The sequence below is a fragment of the Chrysemys picta genome, chromosome 15 (genome assembly GCF_011386835.1).
Source record: "Chrysemys picta bellii isolate R12L10 chromosome 15, ASM1138683v2, whole genome shotgun sequence".
Taxonomy (NCBI): Eukaryota; Metazoa; Chordata; order Testudines; family Emydidae; genus Chrysemys; species Chrysemys picta.
This window is the reverse complement of record NC_088805.1, coordinates 29913614-29936123: the sequence shown is the minus strand read 5'-3', so window position 1 is coordinate 29936123 and position 22510 is coordinate 29913614. Positions and strand designations below refer to the sequence as shown.

At 48.9% G+C, this 22510-nt stretch overlaps 1 protein-coding gene across 8 annotated transcripts in view; it reads left to right on the top strand.

Annotated features, from left to right (window-relative positions):
* Positions 1–18215, top strand: part of CMKLR1 (chemerin chemokine-like receptor 1) — a 65591-nt gene extending 47376 nt beyond the window's left edge. For 7 of the 8 annotated variants that reach the window (XM_065568813.1, XM_005298575.5, XM_005298574.5 and 4 more), the window contains 2 exons: positions 14409–14493; positions 15441–18215. In XM_065568813.1, the coding sequence (XP_065424885.1) occupies positions 15444–16514 (1071 nt within the window). In that variant the 5' untranslated portion in view covers positions 14409–14493; positions 15441–15443 and the 3' untranslated portion in view covers positions 16515–18215. Of the gene's footprint in view, positions 1–862; positions 11748–14408; positions 14494–15440 lie in introns of those variants that run through there. The other variant, XM_065568814.1, reaches the window with a different exon arrangement.
* Positions 18216–22510: the final 4295 nt, after the last annotated feature.

The following is a 22510-nucleotide window of genomic DNA, read 5'->3' as shown; positions in this document are numbered from 1 at the left end:
GCAGACTCCATATCTAAGCCAGACCCTGCAGCACACACGCGCCTGAGTAATTTAGGGAATTATGGAGAGGGAGGTCTGTTCTTGTGAACTGTGTGACCCAGGCGGTCTGATTGCACTTGCCTCTCCTCTCGCCACTCCCCAGAGTGCAACGCGCTCTGGGTTTGCTGGGCTGAGTGAAGGATGCTGTAAAGAGCTGCCCGCTCCTGTGAAAGGTGTGATCCTGGAGGAATTTTCATTCACAGCCCTTCCCCCCTTACTCTTTTATTCCCTGACCTTACAGATCTTTGGAAGCTGCTTCAGAGATTCTCTAATGATCCTAACGATCAAAGTCAGTTTCTTCAATGGGAGAATTTCTATTTCATGCTTTAAATCATTCACCAGAGTGTTGGGTCTCATAATCCTTGTGCGGGGTACGAATCACCTCCGTAAGGTGGTTCGGGTCTCGTTTTCATACTCAGAATTGGTAATTACTGCAATATGCGACTGGACAAGGGACTGAAACAGACAACGCTGATGGCAATGGGTCTGAGTGCCCCCAATAAAGCAGCGGGCTTCCCTAAATTCTTTGTCTCCCCCAGACCGGCAAATGTGATCGAAGCAGTTAGGAAATGCTCCCCAGCTCTCATTCCTTTGCTTTTAATCTCCTACGTGTTCTTCAGGGGCCGCACAGCGGCCTCAGAGAACCGTGGCATTGCACGGGGCGCCGGAGTGGAATACTCACCAATCAGAGTGGAGCGCTGAGCCTGGCGGAGGAAATCAGGAGTTGCAGGGTTTAATTAGCGACCGGTTCAGATACTTCTTGGATGGGAAATAGCCACTGCCTGCCTGCTGGAGCATCAGGACCAAGCAGTTTGGAAGGCAGGGCCCATGTGACAGCCCAGCTGCCCTTGTTTAGGAGGGACCGGTGGAGTTTGTTAGGGAAATGTTGGCCATTTTCCTACTTGGTCCCCTGAGCTCCTCTACCACAATGGGCAGGACTTCAAGGGAACATCCTTATTTTCCTCTCTCGCTGCCCCTATTTACAGCTGTCAAGCTAGAAACGGGTCTGTCTCAGACCCCCACCCCAAACTTTGGACCTGGAACTCCATATGAACGTTGTAACTCAAGCCGCTCGCTGCTTGAACACCAGGGACCAAACACTGTGAGCTTTGGACCCATATCTCCCTAAAGAGGGCACTTATATTGCTTCCATCACTGCAGTAGCTTAGCCCTGCCCAGCACCCCTGTGCATAGGCGAAGCCTTACCATGCCCTGGTTCTAGGCATGGACCTGAGCACAGAGAGAGATCACATAACTCATCAGAGGAGCTGATGGGAGAGCCAGGAATTGAGCTCACCTCTCCTAAGTCCCAGCCCAGAGCTTTAAGCACAAGGACATCCTTCCCGTCTCGGGCTCCAGCCCAGTCTATTTGATCTATCTCGGGCCCCATGCTGCTGTCTATTTAGCTATGAATATGCCATTCATGTTCAACACCGAGGCCGGGAAGGACAGAGACAGTCGCGAAGGGGGAAGACAATGGGAGAAAGAATTTTTCAGACTTTTTGGTGTCTCAGAAAAGGTTCCTGTCAAGTTCTGGGTAAAGATTTGAGTCGGTGCTTGTTTGACCCACACCAATTTGACTCCACCCATGCCGCATAGATTCTGCTCTGAGAGCGGAGTTTCATATCCTTGCTCCACGGCTAGGATTACAGACATTCCCTCCATAGAGCCATGATGCTGAGTACATAAATCAGCCATGTGCAGACACTGCGCAGCCTTATCTCTGCTCTGGAAAGGAATGGTTTTAGAAAACAAACAGAGTGGTGTGTATCGGGGAAGATAACCAGGCTTTCTCTGAGAGCTGCCGGGTGGCTGGTTCCTGGTGGAGTGAAAGGACGGTGGGAGAAGATGTCACAGAATATCTCTTAGGCCTTGTTTCCTAGCCCTGCATGTGGGTTCCATCACTGAGCTGGGGGCAGGGGGTGGAGGGACCAGCTTCTGTAGCCTGGAACCTGCCCCCAGGACAAATCTTTCTGAAGGTTGTAACAAATCAGGATACCCTTATCCCAGGTTATTTGTCCTCGGAGATGGTCCCAAAATAACACTCCCACCCCAGGTCTAAACACCCTAGATCTTTGGGGGAGATTAAATTCCTATCTGGGTCTGCACTGAGGCCGAGCCTTTCCCTCTGTCGTGGGCCAAACCGCAGATCCAGCACCCACTAACTTTCAAATTTTCCCCTCTTATTTCACGTCTTCCCCTGCACTTGCAGGCTCCCTATTTAATATATTCCCCCCACCCACCCACCCACCTATCTTAAGTCTCTGCGCAGCTTCCTGTTTGCAGGCAGGCTTTGCTCACTTCCCCTTTCCAGGCTTGGCTACTAGGAGAGAGGGCAATTGGAAGGAAAGGCAGTTGCAGAGTGGAAAGAGTCCCCAGGGAAGTGATGGAGGTGACCCTCTCCCTGCAGAAGGCATTGGCCGGAAGGATGCAGGAGATCTGCCAATTGCATGGGCCGAGGTTAGGTTAGCTTACCCGAGTGGTCAGGCTTTGATTCATGGCTTCTTCTCTCATGGGAGTTCAGAGTAAAAGGATCCTGACTTTGCAAGATGCAAGGCTCAACTCTAGTGGCTTTTTCCAGCTAGAGCACTGACATGTGTGATCCTGGTCCCCTTGGTCACCCCAGAGCTGCTGTCGCTGACGAGGAAGTTGCCTATGGGGGTGGGGGAATCCCAGAAGAGACCAACCTGTCTGGCTGCCATCTCTTCTGCTGGGACTGTTAGTCCCTTAAGTGCTGAGGGAATGTGAATGCTCCTATTTTTGTATCTATATCTCAGGGTGAGATCTCAGCAGGAAGGCCTGAGAGGGCATAGATAACTGCAATATACAAGGCTGCAATTCATTGCAAGATGGAAGAGGCAGCGCGAGGAAATCAATGGGAATGTCCCTCCAGGGCTGCCTGTTGGGGCAGCGGTTAATGTGACTCATCGTGGCCCCACCTTCATTCTTAGCACCTCTGACCTCCCCGCTGCAGCTTGATTTTAGTGGTTTGTCCTCCTGTTTCTGCAGAAGTCTCTCTGGGGAAGCCTTGCCTTCACATTCAGTTGAACCTGGAGGAGCTGAGGGCTGTCTATGGAGATGTCAGTCAGACAGTACTAATACTTTGTGCCATTGAGATCCATGGGGAGTTCGCATTGAAAACCAATGGCATAATATGACCTGATAATAACAATACTTTGCATTCATATTGCTCCTCCCCACTGAGGCTCTCTGGGTAGTTTGCCAGTGAACCCTCCCAGTTTCTGCTCTTCTGGGAAGCAAGTCAGTGTTATTAACTCAGTTTGACAACTGAGGAAACGGAGGTTAAGGGATTTCCAATGTCTCACACTGAGGGTGGGGCGGGGGCGTTGAAGAGCTGTTTCTTTCAGAATTAAAACTTGGCTGTGGAAATTCCTCCAACAGCTGTGCCCAGGAGTGGAGCTGCTCTGCCCATCTGCGTTCCAGGCCCACGGTGGCCACCTCATTCCGTGGCCATGCTGGTGGTAGCCACCTACGGCACAGTGCCATGGCATGAGGAAGCAGACATCCCATAATAATCACCGATAACCCTCCCCACCATGTACCATAAAATCAGCAGATCAAAGGCCAGAGAATTTAATGGGACTTACGTGGTGCGTGAGCCTTGAGCCGATCCCTGCCCAGGCGGGTGAATTTTATGCAGTCTGGACTCAGGCAAGTTCTCACTGATGGTGAGATGGGAGCTCAGCTATTTTCAGGCCTGGCCCCCGAGGACTGGCTCTGAGCAGAGTACAAACTGAGCAACACACTCAGGATTGGATCCCAGAACAATACGGCCTTATCGATTTACTGGTAAGGTTATACACTAGAGCGGGGTAAAATAAGAACATTCCCCCCCACAAAAAAACTTTCATTTAACATTCACTCTCCACCCCACCCTCACCCACACATTATTTTCCATCCTTCTATGTCTCTGCATGTCCAGGTTTTAGCCCGAATGGGAAACAGAAGTGCTGAGATAACTAAGGAAATGCTGCCTCTTCTGGAGGAATTTCTGGACATGGGAAATTCTAGAGACCTCACAAGGCCTGGCCTGGAGAGCTGCCTACTCAGAGCCTGATTCAGGGAAACATTTAAGTCCATTGTAACAAGGTGGGACCACTCCTTTAAGGGCCAGGAGACCTTGGGCCAGTCTGTCCTGTTCAATTATCCCCACCTGTGCCATAACGAGCTGCCTCCTGGCCTGAGGGAGTGGAACTAATAGGGTCAGGGGTTGGCCTGATGAACAGCTGGGCCTCATGAAAAGGGCTGAGACATGGCAGTGAGGAGAGAAACTACCGGAAGCAGGTTTAGACTTCGTGGGGGAGGGGAGGGTGGATCCTGTAGGAAGGTGGCATGGAAGCCTACTAGGAAAAGGGTCTCCAGGTAGCAAGCCCTGGGAAGCAGTGCTCAGCTAAAGGCACAAGGGAGAACTTCGCAGGGCCTGAGAGTATGGGTGAAAAGCAGGGAACTTCAGTACATGGTAGCCCATAAGGGGCATGGAGCTGAGCCCAGAAGATGTGCTGAGGAGTAGCCCAAGGGGGGGCAGAAGAATCATTTGTTTGTTTGGCCTTTTAGTTAGACTTGTGTTACCCTGGCAGGGGACCTGGCTGGAGGACTAGGCCCCAGGAGTTGCAGAGTGATGCAGAACCAGAATGGCAGACAATAGGGGGTGCTAGAGTAGAAGAACGTCTGCAATGCCGAGTCCCGGCTTAAGGGGGCGCTCCTGGGTAAGCCCCTCCCATTACCCTTGGGCTTAACTTCGAGCATGTGTTTGCATCCCATTGAAATTAAGCATGTACTTAAGTGCTTTCCTGAATAGGGATATTTTCCCAAATCAAGGCCATCGATTCTACAGACTCAAGAAGTTTGAGTCATTTGGCTGATGGTCATTTAACCCTTGCGAACATCCATCCCAATATTCTGCAGCAAGGTCCTGAACACAATAGTGTCGGTGCAATGTAGTGTTCTTCTACGGTAGATAGAATACTGCAGTATTTCCCGTAATAAGGGAGCATCTGATCTTTCAGTGCTTCTGTAACCCTGAACAATTATCCCTGTCAGAGGTTTGCATGTTGCTAATATAAACATAACTCCTGTTGTTAATCAACTGCATTGCCAGGGATAGGAACAAAAGGAATCATTACAGAGGATGAGATTGCTGCTGGAAACTCCGGGTCTGTTATTTTAACGTATAAATGATATAATTGAAGAAAAGTCTGAGCCAGTGGGGTGTGAGAGAAGGAGCAACTTCCAGGCCCAAGGCTGACAACAAAACTATTTTCAGGCCCATGTCTGCTCCAGCCATGTCTCCGCTGTCTTTTATTAATGCTGGCAGAAGCACAGGAGGTTGGCAGGACTCCGCTAACCAAATGTTCCCCAAACATCTGTCTGCGATTTCCGTTACTCACAGAACTGGACTGGTCCCTCAGCCAATTTCATGTCTGCCAGCAAAACTTGTGAACATGCAAAATCTGGCTCGAACGTCAGCACTCTGTGGGCAGATTTTCCAGTCGGCGGGAGGAAGGCTGGGGCTGTGGTTGCAGATGTCGGATGGAGAGGATTACGGAGAGGAGCCGTGAGATTAGCGCTGGGACACTGCTAGTTATGAGAAAAGGAAAAAAAAATTGAAGTAGAAGAAATGTCCAACAGGCCCACGAGTGAAGCTCAGGTCGCAAAATACAGCGAGGCTGAGCCCAGAGCGCCCTGCTCGGTGTTTCCCCGGTATTCAATCAAAGGCTCCTGCTGAAATCCACGGGAGTTTGTCTATAAGGAATCAGTCTTGGTACAGATTTCAGGATTTAGCCTGGGGTTAGGGACTGAGCCGGACTGTCATTGTCCTCAGCGCCTGTGGATCAGACCCTTAACTAGCTAAGCGGCTTGCTCGATAGCCATCATTCAATAAAGCACCAGAATTGCGGGGCTGAGGGAACATGCTGGACCGGCACCTCTGGAGATGGAGGTCCTCTCTCTGCAGGGCGGGCACAGCCCAGGCCGCACAAGTTTCTCTCACACCCGCGGGCTGGTGCTTGGCCAGGAAATCAGAGTTCTGCTGGGCAAAAATGGGGGTCACCCGTTGGCAGGGAAAATAGGCTTTTTCCGTTTTGGCAGCGAAAGCTCAGACTATGGAGACAGTGTTGTTGTAAAGGCTCTGGCGAAAGCCGCATTTTGCTGTCAGTGAAGCATTTGCCCACACAGCTCAGCCCAGAGTTGCTCTCGCCTTTCCACATGCTTGTCGTGGCTTTCCCTAGGATGCATGTCAGGAGCCGCTGATTGCCCTGAAGGGCGAGTGAGCAGGACAGAGTGTTTTCTCTTCTCCCCCATGGCCAGATTCTGCCCTTCCGTTTGCCAGTGTAAATATGGAGGTGCTCCATTGACTTCAAGGTAGTTGCTCCAGCTAGACATAGAGTAACTGCACTCTGACCCTCTCCCCTGCTTGTAACCAGGGCATCTCTCTCTGCTTCTTCCTGTCTATGCACATTCACCCAGGGATCAGACCGGATGGGCTGCGGTAGCAGTCTCCCTGGTGAGCTCTCTGCCACCCTCCACATACCAGAGGGATTTGTAATGCACCATCGTACCCTCAAATCCCACAGTCAGACTCCCAGGATTGGCCTTCCTTTGCCGCCTGCGTGACTGTCCTTCCAGGTGCATTTACATAGAACAAACTGGAACACCCAAGATCAATGTGACTAGCAGGGTGGGTGTACCAGGGAATACCTTGCACAGTAATTTAAAGGTGGGATCCTGAAATTAAATGTAATAACCCCCACTTCCTGCTGCAGCACACCCACTTGGACCACCTATCCCCAGCCAGCGGCACCGCCACAAAGGCCTGTGGGTCAGCCAGGGCACCTCAAACCCCAAAAAGCTGATTTAAAAAAGATACCATCACACAATCCAAGGTGCGTGGAGATTCCATCAGCTTGTCTGTGACCTCTTAATGGTGGTGTCTCATGGACAGGGCTGTGCAAAGGGCCTGGCTTGAACCAGGAGTCCATCCCAAGTCAGCACAAACCTACGGCGACCAGCCCCGGTGCATGAAGGTTTGTGAGGAGGTGACACAGTCCCATGCACGTGTGTGCATTTTATTTGTTACTTGTACACCAGGTGTCTGCACCCTGCCGTCTTGTAGCCTAGAATGGCTTGTCATCGCTTACTAGGTGGGTGCCTGGCTGGCTTGAACAGAGTGTCTGGTGATGGTCTGACTGCACTGATAATCCTTGGGAACACAATGGACAAATCCATGGTCTGATTTAGACAGATAGATGAACACACAAACACAGGGAAACAAATAAATGAAGCTATGCACAGAGTTTGTGCCTCTGTGTGTGTATAGACAGACAGACACAGACACAAGTTAGATCTCTGTGCAGCCAGCCAGCTAAGCCATTTGAAAACATCTACTTATATATTCCAACCTTCGCTTAGAATTCTTAGCATCACCTGTTACTTTAGCAGAAGCTCATTGAATGCATCGGCCTAAACCTGTTCACTTCTTTGTGTGTATGTGTCTCTCTGGGGCTATCTGATAGCGAAGTGGCTTTTCAGCTGTCGAAGGCTCACTGCTCACTGTTCTCCAGCCTATTGTCATTATTAAATGGCTTTGAACCGCTCCCTGCTCCAAGCTATCATCCTCTGACGCCGAGGACAGAGACACACTGTGACGCAAATGATGGGGAATGCTTCCGTGATTGCCACTGTAAACACAGCTATTTAGATAATAAGAAACAAATATTTTCCGGCTAATTTCTTGGATTCTGCCTCGGCTCGGCTCAAGTTTCTACAATCTGCACCAGTTTATATCTACTCCTTTCTGGGGATGAACTGTCGAAGGATTTGTCACTGGGCATATGGTTTAAAATGGAGTATACAAACTAGCTATGTGGCTATTTTACTGCAATAACATTGGCGGTTGGAACCTACAGTGTGCACAGACCCAAGGTGGCCGTCTGTACAGGGGTGAATTTCACCCTATACGATGAATTTAGAATGCCACACTCCTTGTCGCAAGCAAATTACCAGTCAGCCCAATGGTCCCAGTACAAAGCCTTCATTTATCTCCATCTGAGTGTGCCAGACATGTCACATGTGCACGTCAGCCATGTCTAAACCAGTGCACCACCTGGGTCTGATGGGGTGCACCCGCCGAACAGGTTTGACGATGTCAGTCATTCCCACCCGATTGTGCCAGCTACCCCAATCCAAGGCACTGCCCATCCCAGATGGTGTCAACCAGTCGTCCTGGGCTGAGCATTGTGGGAGCATCCTGACTTGGGGTTCCCAGTTACCCCTGCATGAGCACACCAACCATCCCAGTCTGAGTGGGCTAATTTCCCTAGTCTGAATACACTGACAGACCCAGTCTGATTCTGGATCATACACAGCTTCTGCTTTAGACAGAACAGCAAAGAGCTGGATACCGGTGGCTGCTGGTTTATACTCACACGCGGTCGCTCCTTAGCTAATCACGTCTTCCAAGAGTGCTTGAATTACCTAGTTACTAGAGATGGTCAACAATTGTCCATCAAAGATTTTTTTGACCGAAAATGACATTTTTGGGTCTAAATACACCTTTCTTTGGGAAAAGTCCATTTTTGACAACTGCAAATTTTCAGTTGTCAAAAAAACAACAACATTTTTTAGTTTGCAGTTATACAACAAAGTGCTGAAACATTTTGCAGAAAATTTTTGACAAAAATGAAAATATTTCTGTATTCTTTGAAATTTTTCACAGGAAAAACTCCAATTTCCTGATCCGCTGTAACCACTATCCACTCATGCTTTATGCCATCAGCTGGTAACCGCATGGGTCAGGGAGTGGTTGCCTCTTCGGCCTGAGTGGTTAGTCAATATGTGGGGCCTTGCAGGGTTGTTTCCATTTTGATGAGGAATCAGTGATACAAAGCAGGTATTTTCTTGGTGCAAGATTGTTTGTTTTCATAGAACACACACAAAGTCCTATTTCTCTGAACACAGTAGAAACAAACAACAGCAGGCAGCTTCTTTGCTCAGAAATCTCCCAGTCTGACACTCCAGTGAACTCTGTGGACAAGAAGCTCTATCTCTTTGCTTCTTTTCTGGCTCATGCTCACTACTTGGTCTTCTGTCTCCAGCAACAACCAAATATCCTATCCCCTGAGTTTGCATCAGGGAAATCCCCCAGTCCACATGGCTTAGCTCCGACCTGCCAGGCAGCTTAGTCCTTGGGTGGTAGCATCTATTGTTTGCAACTGTCTTTACAACATAATGGGGCTTGATTGCTCCTTCTGTTGAGCCTGAAGGAGGATGGGCTTGGACGCCCATTGGCCTTAATGAGGTCTGTGACTTCCTTTGAATCCAAGAACCCACTGGTAGCAGCCGTTAGCATCTTTCAGAGTAACAGTGTCTTTCTCTACACATATGAAACATTGCACAACTGACCAGGAGGATATAAGTTTCCTCTTCCGCTGAGAGCATCAGTTAGTTTCGATGAGGCCGGGTCCTGGGGCTGAAGGACTGATTCCATAGGGCTCATCTGACAGGTTTTTCAGAAGCCAGTGAGATGTCTTTCCTGGGGTATATTTATAGAATAGAATAGCAGGGTTGGAAGGGACCTCAGGTGCTCACCTCCACCTGCAGTAGCATGGAAGGGATTATCACCCATTACTGTCTTCATGAGACCAGTCTGACAACTGTCATCACATATGCTGAGGGCTGTTATAAGGGGATGGGGATTAATTCTTCTCCACATCCACTGGAAGTAGGACAAGAAGTGATGGGCTTAATCTGCAGCAAGGGAGATTTAGGTTAGAGTTTAGGAAAAACTTTCTAACTGTCAGGGGAGTTAAACTCTGGAACAGCTTCCAAGGAAGGTTGTGGAATCCCCATCAGTGGAGGCGTTTAAGAACAGGGTGGACAGATACCCATCAGGTTTAATTGGTCTTTCCTCAGTGCAGGGGGCTGGACTTGATGACCTCTCCAGGTCCTTTCGAGCCCGACATTTCTCTCATTCAATGTACATTGTACCAATGCACTCCAGCTGAAAGTCACCCCTATGCATGGCTCAGGTGCCACGTACCTGGAGATGGCTCACTGAGTGTTACTTAGAGTACATGGAATCTCTCCCATTCCCAGGGAGGCTTTGATTGTCTGACCCAGCGAGAGTTTGGTTTTTTTTTAGTCATTTGCTTTGTACAGTCTCCTTTTATTGTCCAAATGTTAAAGTCCAATAAAAAGAAAGCAAAAAAGAACCAAATAAACAGAGAATCCCAATAAATAACCCACTAAATAGCTTTGAAATGTCAAGCTAAATGTCACTGTGGAAACTAGTTGTTCGGAGCAACATAAAACATAGAATTTTTAAATAAAAAAGACGGGTGTGAGCTCCATGCGAACAAAGTTCTGGTAACATCATAAAACTTCTCTTTGCGAGCATTCTCCTCGCTAGGTACTTAGACCTCCCTATTCCGTGGAGTGTCTGAGCACTAATCAGAATTCAACCCACCCCAACCACCAGCAATCTCTCATTTATATTGAAAGATTTCTCCAACCAATGTGCAACTGTCAAGGAGTTATTGCAGGAACCTCCGGTTCATCAGGTGTGTGTATGACACAAGATGAATTCTCCATTATCAGAGGGCATTGGGTGAGGTGGAGCTGATGGGCCAACCTCAGAAAGGTTCAGGGTTCAGATTCAGCAAAGAAAAGCCCCTAGAAGCTCTGATATTTATCAGAACCATCCACCATCCGAGGCCTGTGAAATTAGCCTGTGAAATCTCCCATGAACAGGGATTTCCTGCCACTGGTCAGGCCAGAGTTGCATCAAGAGAAGCTGTGATATTTTAAGCGATTGGCAGGATCACAGTAGTACAAATGAAAAACATGTGTATGAGAGAGAGAGAGAGACGGGTCAGAGGAGTTGGTGCGGAGAATTCAACTGACCACTTCAGAACCATCCTTCTGCTTGGATTTGGGTTAGCTCTAGAAATGGAGCAGAGTCCATAGGCGTCAAACTTTTCCCCTAGTGTTGTGGTCTGGGACTTAGGCTGTTGGATCTAGTGGTCAGAGGAGGAGCTGGGAACCAGGAACTGGAGCTGGAGGTCAGAGCCGGAGGCAGAATCAGGAGTCAAGCCCAGGGTCAGAGCCAGTAGCCCGGAGTGGGTGTAAAAGCAGGGATCTGGAACAGGGTAGGAATCAGGAAGAGGACGGGAAGGCAGGGTCTAATAGAGCAGCCAGTCAGGGATTCACCTCATTGCCCAGACAACTTCCTGTGCCTCCTTCTGGCTTAAATAGGGAGTCTGAACCAATCAGAGAGGCCAGAGGTCTCCTCCAATCAGGAGCTTCGTGGATGGTGCCTGTGTTGAGGTAGGGTCTATCAGCCCACACTCCCTGCTGGGTGGTGGCTGCAGACCTAGATTCGAAACTCAGGATCCCTCGTACCTAGCCAGTTCACCCACCCTTATCTTGTTTTCTACGCCCTTCTACAAAAAAGTTCTCCAGCCCTGTGCGGTAACAGTCAGAGACGCTACCGCTTCCCTTAGTGAGAAGGCAGTGCCGGGGCTGGGCGTGAAGGCGGATTGGATCGTTTGGGGGCATGTTTATATGAGGAAGGATGAGCCAGAGAAGGCAGCTCCCTGCTCTTTTACTGAAGCCTTCTCCCATAAAACCCTGCAGTGCAAATGAGGCCGGATCCTGAACATCGAGACCATCTGTGGTTTTGCCTTTCGAAGGTAACAATATGAAAATCACTGGTCTATAACGGGAACAGTTAGAACGGCTCATTAAACAGAACATTAATAGTCAGCTGTATAACAACCAGTTCTGCTGATATTGTTACTTCTGCTGGATCATCAACTTTAATTCCTCCTCACGACAATGAAGGGTTCAGCAGGGCCAGGCCAATACACAAGCTGTGTCCTAAAATCTCCCTTCTTGCAGTCACTTGGTTGTCTCCCTGCAGAGTGTCTCTTTGTCCTGGAGTGACCCTGACTACAAGGCAGCGGCTGAGGTGTCATGCAGCAGCGTGAGGCCCAATCCAGTGTTGTCACCTGGATTCCAGTTCAGGAAAGCACTTCAGGACAAATGGGACTTGAACACGTGCTTAAAGTTAAGCAGGTGCTTAAGGGCTTGTCTACGCCGTGCAGCAATGCACCCGACAGGGTGGGATTTGTAAAGCGCACTCAGGTGTTGCACATGCTGTGCTCCATGTGCTGGTGTGCACTAAAGGCTCAACGCACACTTCCTTAAAGCGCACTAGAGAACCTTTCGTGTGCACCAGCAGGGTGTACATGGCTCAATTCATGGGCAACACCTGAGTGGGCTTTACAAATCCCACCCCCGTAGGGTGCATTACCGCATCCTGTGGATAAGTCCTAAGGGCTTTCCTGAACTGGGACCTTGAGTAGTTGATGGACAAATTGCCAAATGCTCCTTGGTTCCATCAGCAAATCTCCCATAAATTGAGATTCTCAGGGATGGGCCAAATTCCTCACCCTGGATCCTAAACACTCCCTGACTTTTATTGGGAGCACTGGGGGGATCTCAGAATCTAGCCCTGAGCAGATCTGAATTGCACAGCATGAGCTCAGCTCTCAGCACTGCCAGGATGTTTTCTGAGCAATCAAGCTTGGGGAATCTGCAAAGCGAGGCTTAAAAATCTTGTTCCCTCGCCTCATTTTGCATACACACGAGATGCATCTTCCACATGAGATAGTGGCTACAGAGCCAAGGGCAGCATGTAATGACCCTAAGCATGAACATTGGAGAATGCCCTCGTTTATTTCAAGCTTGAGGTGAAGGGCTGGGTCAGTTCTTGCACAAAGGGGGCAGATGATATGGCACTGTATTTTGTGCTTTTATTACTGTTTGTTCTATGTCGATCCAAAGCCGGCTACTCTTTACCTAGGAGAAGAAGATAAAAATCAACCATTAGTACAAAACGGAGGCAAATGGCAAATATTGATTCAAACAGGAACAATTCTTATTGAATTCTGTAAATGAACAGATGTCTAGTATTATCCTGAGGTATCTAGCTCGGTTTGCCAGACCCAAGAAACGTAAGCAGCTCGGGAAATGTTTAGATGAACAATAAGGCTTATCCGAACCTCCAGACTTATCACCAATTGCTGGAGAGATGGGTCCAAGCCTCAACATTTGCATTTGAATGTAGATTCGGATGTGGAAACTTGCACAGTTCAGAGGTCTTTAGACAGAGTGCTTTGGTTCATTACTCAGTCCGTACACAGGTAAACTTCTTGTGACGGCGATAGGAATTTTTAACTCAGTAAATGGAAGATGTACTCCTATCACACAAGGAGGCTAATGAACTTTCCAGTCCATTAGTAACTAAGGAAGATGTTAAACAATATCATCTAGATATATATATATATGTATTTTAAGTTAGCCGGCCTGGATAACTTGCATACAAGAATCCTAAAAGAGTTGGCCGAGGATATCTCTGCCCACTGGTGTTATTTTGTAATAAATCTTGGATTACCAGAGAAATTTACCCTCCCAAGCTGCAGTGTGAGTGATACAATATACAATAGGCTGTGTGCACATCCCCGTAATTACGCTGTCACTGCCTCGGTCCTTGCCAGTGTGCAGCAGAGAAGCCAAGTGGTACTGGTGGTTAGGCGGCAGCAGACAGGACTGATGAGTAAGGTCTTCTATTTACAGAAACGGCATGTAGGAAGTTTCTATCTGAGTCAGGCAACTGTGATGTGAGCAGCGTCCATGTGACGACAAAGGATCCAGCCAGCAGAAAAAGACCCACAGCTTTACCAGCCAAAGGGTGGGGGAAATTGTAGCGGTGGGTGTTCCAGGGGCTCAGAAACAAGATTAAACGTCCACTGATTGATCACGTTTGGAAAATCCTTGATAAAGAGGCTGGAAGCAACAAGAGCTGGAGGGGATGGTAGCAAATGGAACTTTAGGTCAGATACACGAATTAATTAATTAAAAACACTGCTGTAGCCCTGGTAGCAAGAATTGCCAGAGGAAATGACTACATGCAAAGTTCAGATGAGTTTAACTTCCCAAAACAACCCTTTGAAAATCACGGGTGGCTGTTTATCCAAAAGCTCTGCATTAGCAATTATTTTGGGGAAGTTCTCCGGCCTCTGTGAGGTAGGGGGTCAGACGAGATGATCACAACAGGCCCTTCTGGCCTTGGCACCTAGGAATCATCCCTGTGATTTTTGTCTGAACCCAAGACAAACACTGGTTTCCTCCCTTCCAACTCACCTTTCTGAAGGGTGCACGGCCCTAGTTTGATCCCTGTTTTAATATTATATCTATGCACCTACACAAACAGGGAATGCTTTCAAAGGAAAGAACTGTCCATGTTGGTCTGGCTAATAAACCCAGGGGGTCTCTTTCCTGTATTGCAGGTGTTTCCAGCTATTCGGCGAGTGGATGAGGCCCCTGCTACAGGGACATTGAGAGTGGAGCTGAAAAAAATACTGGTGTGAATAGGTGAGATTCTAGCCTTAGTTACACCTGTGCAATCCCACAGAAGTCAGTTGAGAGGCATGTTTGCCCAAGAGCAAAAATGTGGCCTCAAAATGTGCAATTGAACGAATGCTGAGGAGGAGAAAGAAAAGCGCAATGATATTTTGCACTTATCGGAGGATCTCAAAGCACTTACAGAGCACCAATTAATTAAGCCTCAGACGCTCCCTTGGGTGGTGGGTGGGTCGTATCAGACCTATTTTGCAACGCAAGGGCCTGATTCCAAACCTCGATGAAATCAAACAGTTTTAGATCATGCCCTGTGGTACCAAATGCGAAATTCTCCACTCGGCCCTACGAGTGTAAAATCCACATTAAGGGCTTGTCCACACTTACGGCCGCGGTGCAGCCACGGTAGCTCTTAGTGAAGACGCTACCGACGCGAGAACTTCTGTCTGCACAGGTATTCCATCTCCCTGAGAGGCAGGAGCAATGTCGACGGGAGAAGCTAGTGTTTGAACCAATAAGACACTCTTAAACGCCACGGCCTGCAGCCTTTCCTTCATGTCTTTGAGCCAGGATTTGACTGACCAGTCCTGGATGGGCTTGCAGGCAGCCAAAGGCAGGTTTTTCCATAGAAATCGCATGTCAAGTGTGTGTACAATAGCAGCATGTTGGCCCCGTGCATGATTTTAACTCCACTTTGTGACATAATAGTGCACATTCTACTCTTAGATACATGCACAGAACTGCCAGCTTCTGTCCTCACATGCAGGTATGCAGCTCCTGTGGAGAGCTGTAGACACATGCATTGAAGGCAGCCTGGAGCAATCCATTTACGTGACAAACTAAGGGCTGTGGGACAACTCCTGAATTCTTCACTCCTGTTGATTTGGCCTTGTACACAGAAACAAGCAGAGGGATAGTCTATAAAAGAACCGCCTGGTGAAATTGTTGTGATTTGTTTACAGGTAATGGAGACCTCCAACAACTCTTCTGACTACTACGAGGATTATTCTGTTTATGATGATTTTACCACGGTTAGTGTTAAGCAAGAGCCATCACACGATGCAAAAGACGTTGCTAGAATCCTCTCTGTTGTAGTCTACAGCCTCACCTGCCTCCTGGGAATTCTGGGGAACGGCCTAGTCATCTCGATCATCACTTTCAAGATGAAAAAGTCCATCAATGCCATTTGGTTTCTCAACCTGGCTGTTGCCGACTTTCTTTTCAACGTCTTCCTGCCGCTGAATATCGCGTACACTGCCATGAACTACCATTGGGTCTTTGGGGCGGCCATGTGCAAGTTAAACTCTTTCCTCCTCAACCTGAACTTGTACAGCAGCGTACTGCTGCTGACGACGATCAGCTTAGACCGTTGTGTGTCCGTCGTCCTCCCAGTCTGGGCCCAAAACCATCGAACCACTACGCTGGCATGTTTGATTTGCGGCGTCGACTGGGTGCTTGGTGTGGCAATGAGTTCCCTGTCTCTCGTTTTCCGGGACACTGCAACTCACAAAGGCAATGTGATCTGTTTTAATAACTACACCTTGTCCGAGAATCAGTCTGACCATCCTCTGGGCATGATGAGACACCAGACTGTAAACATGGTCAGGTTTCTGATAGGGTTTGTCATTCCCATCACCATCATCACAGTCTGTTACATGATCATCTTCGTCAAGCTGAAACGAAACCGGATCGCCAAATCCAAAAAGCCCTTCAAGATCATTGTCGCCATTATTGTGACCTTCTTCCTGTGCTGGGCCCCCTACCATGTCCTGCAAGTCCTGGAAACGCAGCATGACCAAGTCTCCCATGTGGTATTAGAGACTGGGATTCCCATCACCACGGCTCTGGCTGCGGCCAGCAGCTGCATGAATCCCATCCTTTATGTCTTCATGGGCCAGGACTTTCAAAAGTTTAAGGTGACCATCCTCTCCAGATTAATGAACGCACTAAGTGAAGGCAGCACCCACTCGACTCTCGCTCAGAGGAGCTTCTCTAAGATGTCCTCAATGACTGAAAAGGATACCACCCTTCTCTGAGCTCTACCTTTGGTACCTCAGGGGCTCACCCAGGATAAGCTCCATCAGCTTTTATTTGGAAGCAAAAGATAATTGCACTGAGATCTATGAACGTTCTCTAGTGCTTTCAAAATATGGTTGACGAACACTTTCCAAGTGTTCCAAGCAGTGCCTGGGTTTTCCCTATCAAATCTGTGCATCTACCCACATTAGACATGTCTGATGATGTGTGCCATGAATCTTCACTATAGATTTTCTGACCCAGATTGTTAAAGGGACAAACCATAGCATGTTTTATATGCAGTCGCAATACCAACGCTGGTAGCTCTTCATGTACCTTTTGCTTGCACCTTTAGGGATAGCTTAGTGGGGGGAGGGATAACTTAGTGGTTTGAGCATTGGCCTGCTAAACCCAGAGTTGTGAGTTCAATCCTTGAGGGGGCCATTTGGGGATTGGTCCTGCTTTGAGCAGGGGGTTGGACTAGATGACCTCCTGAGGTCCCTTCCAACTGTGATATCCTTTAGGGGGAGGGATAGCTCAGTGGTTTGAGCATTGGCCTGCTAAACCCAGGCTTGTGAGCTCAATCCTTGAGGGGGCCACTTAGGGATCTGGGGCAAAATTAGTACTTGGGCCTGCTAGTGAAAGCAGGGAGCTGGACTCAATGACCTTTCAAGGTCCCTTCCAGTTCTAGGAGAACTCCAATACACTTTTCTCCTCATGCCTCCTGAACTGCTCCAGAGAAGGACAATACCACCTTAAAGCACCTGGAATCAAAACTGCAGATATGGATTATTATGTCCTAGAGTTTGGAACGCTCTGCGGCCAAAATGCATTTCCATCTTTGCCTATTGGACTAGTTAATTCGTTCAGTCTTTTGCCCAAATCAGATCCTCAAAGATTATACATGCTCACACCTAATAATTGTGTGTTTAAACCCTGCATTAGTGGTGACTGCACATGCAGTCTGGTATTTGCATGCACAAATCTCCATTTGCACATACAATTGCTTAGTCTATGGGAAAATTAGCATCCAAATTTAGAAAATTTGACCTTAAATGACTAGAAGACTGGGTAATGTAGACGTTTCCAGAGACAAAGGAAATTGAAGAGACTTATGCCAAAGAGAGATAAAAGTGCAGAGAAGAGAAAAACAGATTACTTCTCGCTGAAGTTGGGGAGAAGGTGGAGGAGGCCATGACTTGTAACTCTTAGCTTTGAGAACATCCTTCCAATGCCCACCACTAAGGATAAGATTATGTCACGGAAGTCATGGATTCTGTCACTTTCACAGCCTTTCATGACATTTTCCGCTTCAGCCCAAAGGTAGCAGGGGATGAGAGTTGTCAGCCAGCGGGGGCCGTGGAGCTGCGCCAGGCTGCGAGGGCCCCAGAACCCTCAGTCACTGCAGGTGGCAGGAGGCCCCAGAGGGTGTCGGAAGCACCTGGCGTGCCACCCATAGGTGGCGGGGGCACCTGGAGGGCGGCGGGTGGTGGGGGCACCTGTCCGTGACTTTTACTAAAAATAACCGTGACAAAATCTTCACCTTGCCCATCACACAGTGGGATCAAAATACGGTGCTACTCTAGCTGGGATATATATTGCCTATTATATAAGAAAATGATTATGAACATGTTATGTACAGTGTATGCGTATAGCCACTTAACCAACATTTTAAAGGCATATAATATATTGGTACTAGTATAAAAAAAATTTTAAATTGTGTTTTGAATATTCTTTTCTCATCAAGTCCACCTTAAGTTAGAGAGGATACAGAAGAACAAATAAATATCAGATAGAATACTGATAAAAACGTACACTCACGTAATACCTGTACCGCAAAGGGATCAGAAAGTGTTTCTGATATACGTACTACGTACCACCTCTACAACACAGCCACCTCTGGGGTTGAATGTGGCACCACATACAAAAACACTACACAACCGTTTCAGACAAGAAGTGAAGAATAACTTGTCTGATTAAAACTGAGCGGGAGCACTGATGGAAATGTCCTATAGAATTTAACAGGGGTAAAAGTACCAGGGCACTATAGAAATGTGAAAGGGTTATATAGAAGTTACTCTAAAGACCTATAATACTTACTAGAGAATAATCCCCTTTCTATAGTTTTATGATCCACCCTTTAGAATTTTCTAGTGGAGATATAATTATGGAGCAGAACTAGATAAGGTTGCACTGAGTTTCCCTTATAGCCCCCTCTTTGCCAGCTCTTGACCTCTCTATCTACAAAGAGGGGAAATCAGCCTCACAACTGGTGAGTTAGGTCTTCCACCACATCGGAATCGAGTCGGATTTGGCATTCCTGAGTTAGGACATTTGCTACTAAATTCTCTAGGACTCTGCTATAGGGGAACGCGAGGGAGGTAGAATTCCCAAAGTGAGAATTCGGCCAGGACGCCAGGGGGGGCTTGCCAAAAGAGCCATGGGATTTTTTAATGGCCCCTCAGTCTTACAACTCTCCTGGATGTTCGTTTTAATGGGCACGTTTGCCTCTGGTGCCTGCATTTCCTCTCAGAATGGCAAAGCCGCTAGAGCGCTGCGAGTCAGATGGCCTGACGAGTTCCTTGGAAATACCCTGCAACGGGTAGATCGGGAGATAGCTCCCTAGCGTCAGCTGAACAGACAAGATGCAGAGTCTCTTGGTCTTTGCTTCAGAACGGACCCCAGCCATGGTCCATGCTGTCAGCAAAACCTAGGTTATGTTTCTAGCACGCCTGAGTCAGGGGGGTTCCAGTTTCAGATGGGACCCTGACAAAGCACGGCCAGTTCATGTGAGAGTGAAGAAAAGGTTGCCATGAGCCCCTCTAAACAGATCCTGCTGAGTCTTTGGGGCTGGCGCCAGCTCCGATGCTCTCGCTAATCAGCACGGGGGAGTAACTGGATTCTTCATCCACCCAGCTAGGGTTTGGCAAGGCATCTACCGCTGTGGTAGCTTCAGCCCCAGGACAGCAAAGCTTTGAAGCACATAGCGAACTTTAAATATGAGAGTCAGTCCACTGCAGTCAATGGGCTTACACCTGTGCAGAGAGTTCAGTGCTTTGCTGAATCAGGAACGCGATCCAGCACCGTGACATTTTGAGGTGAGCGGGGGGACGATTGGGCTCAGACACGGCATCCCAGAAATGGAAAATTCTCAGCAAAATACAGGGAACAATCTTTTTGCAATTTCTTCTGGGCAAAAATCAGTTTGCCTCACAACCAGAGCAAATTCTGAGGGTTTCATTTTTCAAGGCCTGAGGCTCCAAATGGTGGAAGCATCCGTTGCCGATGGGTCTGATGAATAACTCGGAATCCCTGCAAGGGACTCCACCTTAAATCAGTGGCGCTCCTCAAGGGGTTTGCCTCTGGGGAATTGAATGCTGGAGCAGCCTACGTTTACGCAGGCCGCAGCAGCTACTCTCAGGGCCTGGGTCAACTGCCATGAGCTGGCAGGGACTAAAAATAGCAAGGTAGCCTGTCGGGCTTGGGCTAAAACCCAACGAGGGGGAAGAGTCTCGGAGCCGGGGCCCCAGCCCAAGCAGGAACATCTCCCCTGCTTTTTTAGCCCTGTGGCATGAGCCCAGGTCGGCTCACCTGTGCCCTGAGACTCATTGCCGTGCAGGTGGCTTTGCTGGATAGAGTTACCCTACGTTTGTCCCATACGGGGTTCTGAGCACGGCAACCCAAAGAAACCCTCCAAGCAGTTCTCCCAGGGATGCAAAGGGTTCCAGGCTAGGAGAAATGCAAGATTTAAATAAGCGTTTTGCTTCACTTTTGCTCTTTTAGGAAAGCTGGTCGAACTGCTGGCTGGGTTCATTTGATCCTGCCCCCACCTAGCGCTGACGTCCCAGGAAAGAAAGTTCTTTATGAGGTCATGGTAGTGCCATCATCCAGGCACATTGCCCCAGGACCTCTTCAAAGACACAATCAAGATTCTCATCTACGTGGCTTTCACCAGGCTCCAGTAGTGAACTATCTTCCCGGGTTCCTCCCCAGCTCCCGCACCCTATCTCCGAGCAGCTCACAAATCAGCAGTGGTAGCAACAATCTCTCCGGTGCAGCATGTTAACTCCTTTCCAGCTCGATGCCTATTGATTCAGAGCAAGGGAAAACAAAAACTTCTTAATGCTTCCTTTCAGTTGTGCGATACTGACACAAATTGCCCCCCTGACCCCGGCAGCGGGCGGCTGATGTGCAGCGGCCTACGATTAGATCGCATCTCCTAAGTGGTGGTTCACAAGCCCTGCTCGGAAGGGTTTAGCCCTAAATGCAGTAGAGCGGGGATCGGTGAATGGAGGGGGAAGAAAAAATAATAATACAACCAACGACTTCAGAAGTCATAAACGCCATGTGAAAATCGATGGGTTGGTTTATTGGCATTGGCAGCCGTGTAGAGAAAAGAAATCTATCGATCAGGCTCGGCTCAAGCCAGTCGCCTCGCAGCTGTGTTCCGGGTAAGTTTTAATCCATAAATAAAATTAGGTGGAACGACTGCCGTTTAAAAGCGATGGAGGTGCAAACTGAGAGCTTCCCAATAACGTAAGGCGCTGTCTGCAGGCCAGGTTCTGAATGACCGCCCAGTGGTTAGAGCCCCTCCCATGCCAAGCTCCCCCCCCAGCACAAAAGGGGGATGGGAAGGCAGGGGGGAGCTGAGGATTTGAGGAGTTCTACTCTCTGCCCTGCCCCCACCCCTGCCTCCGACGTGCCCTAGGCTGGGGTGGGGGCACAGCTGGCTCTGGGCACAAAGGGGCCAGCACCAAGGTGAGAACCGGACCCAGCATGTGGCTAAAGAGATGGGGCTGGCTCCGTTGCACTCCCAGAGTGTTTGGGAAGAGCAGAGGGGCCTGGTGAGGTGGCCTGGGGGAGCAGGGGATCAATGCACTCTGCATCATTCCTTAGTGCTGCCCCCCAGCATGGTGGCAGGGAGGGCAGAGGACTGGGCAGGGGGCCCAAGCTCGCTGAGCACGCAGTCAGACACCTTGTTAGCACACAGAGGAGTCCAGGGCCCAGGCCTGTAACCACTTTCCCTGGCTCCGGTGCCTATTGCTGGGAGCATTCACTGCAGTGCTAGCAAGTGAGCAGAATATCGGCCAGCGTCTGCGTCGTGGAATCCGCAGAGACAGGCGCCACCACCGCTGCTGCTGACTTCTGAGTGACACGCTGCGGCTCAGCTGGGCGTCCTGCTGGCGCGTGGTCGCCCTGGGGCTTGCAACCACAACATGCTTCTCCAGCAGCCCCGTGGTCACGTTCCCTCAAGGGCAAAACCAGCCAGGCAGCTGAGGAAGATAGGTGCCCGAGTCCCATTGGCATTGGGCACCAAACTCCCTTCGGCCCCATTGCACATCCCGCGCCTCCCGCCAGCGAGAAATACCCCACAGCCTGTCGCGTGAAGTGAGAACTTAAAATGATATTGTGCATGGCGCTTAACAACTACGCACCTACAGTTCATATTCAACCATGTTGTCTTTGCTTGTGGTTTCATTGTCAGGGATTAATTCCACACATGCTCCCCATCCCTCCTACGCACAATTATATTTCGTGGGGGCGGGGGGATCGATAGCACAGAGTAGAATGAAGACATATCTCCGGGTAATATGGCAACAGAGTAACTTTGGAGGATCTGGGCCATGGATCCGCTGCTGCTCTGGGAGCGCAGAACGAACCCCTACCCATCTCAACACACTCAGAAGGCATCAGACACAGTATGAATGGAGCCTTTGAGTACACCAGTGAAGTCACAGCAGTTGTCTGAGCCGGAGTGAGAGATGGAACAGAAATTCCACCAGCTGGGTACCACCGAAATACCCAGGGAGAATTGGGCTACTTGGATCCACATGGTTTCCCAATTAATGAGGACCATGTGCTTTGCTGTAGGGATGAGCAAACCCTGATGAGATTTTGATCCTGGTTGTGTGTTCCCTCCATCCAAAAATGTGTCCAGTTAGCTCAATACTGACCCTGACCTCCATGCCGAGGTTTCTTCCTTCCTGGCTGTATGCTGGGCTCACCCCACATACAG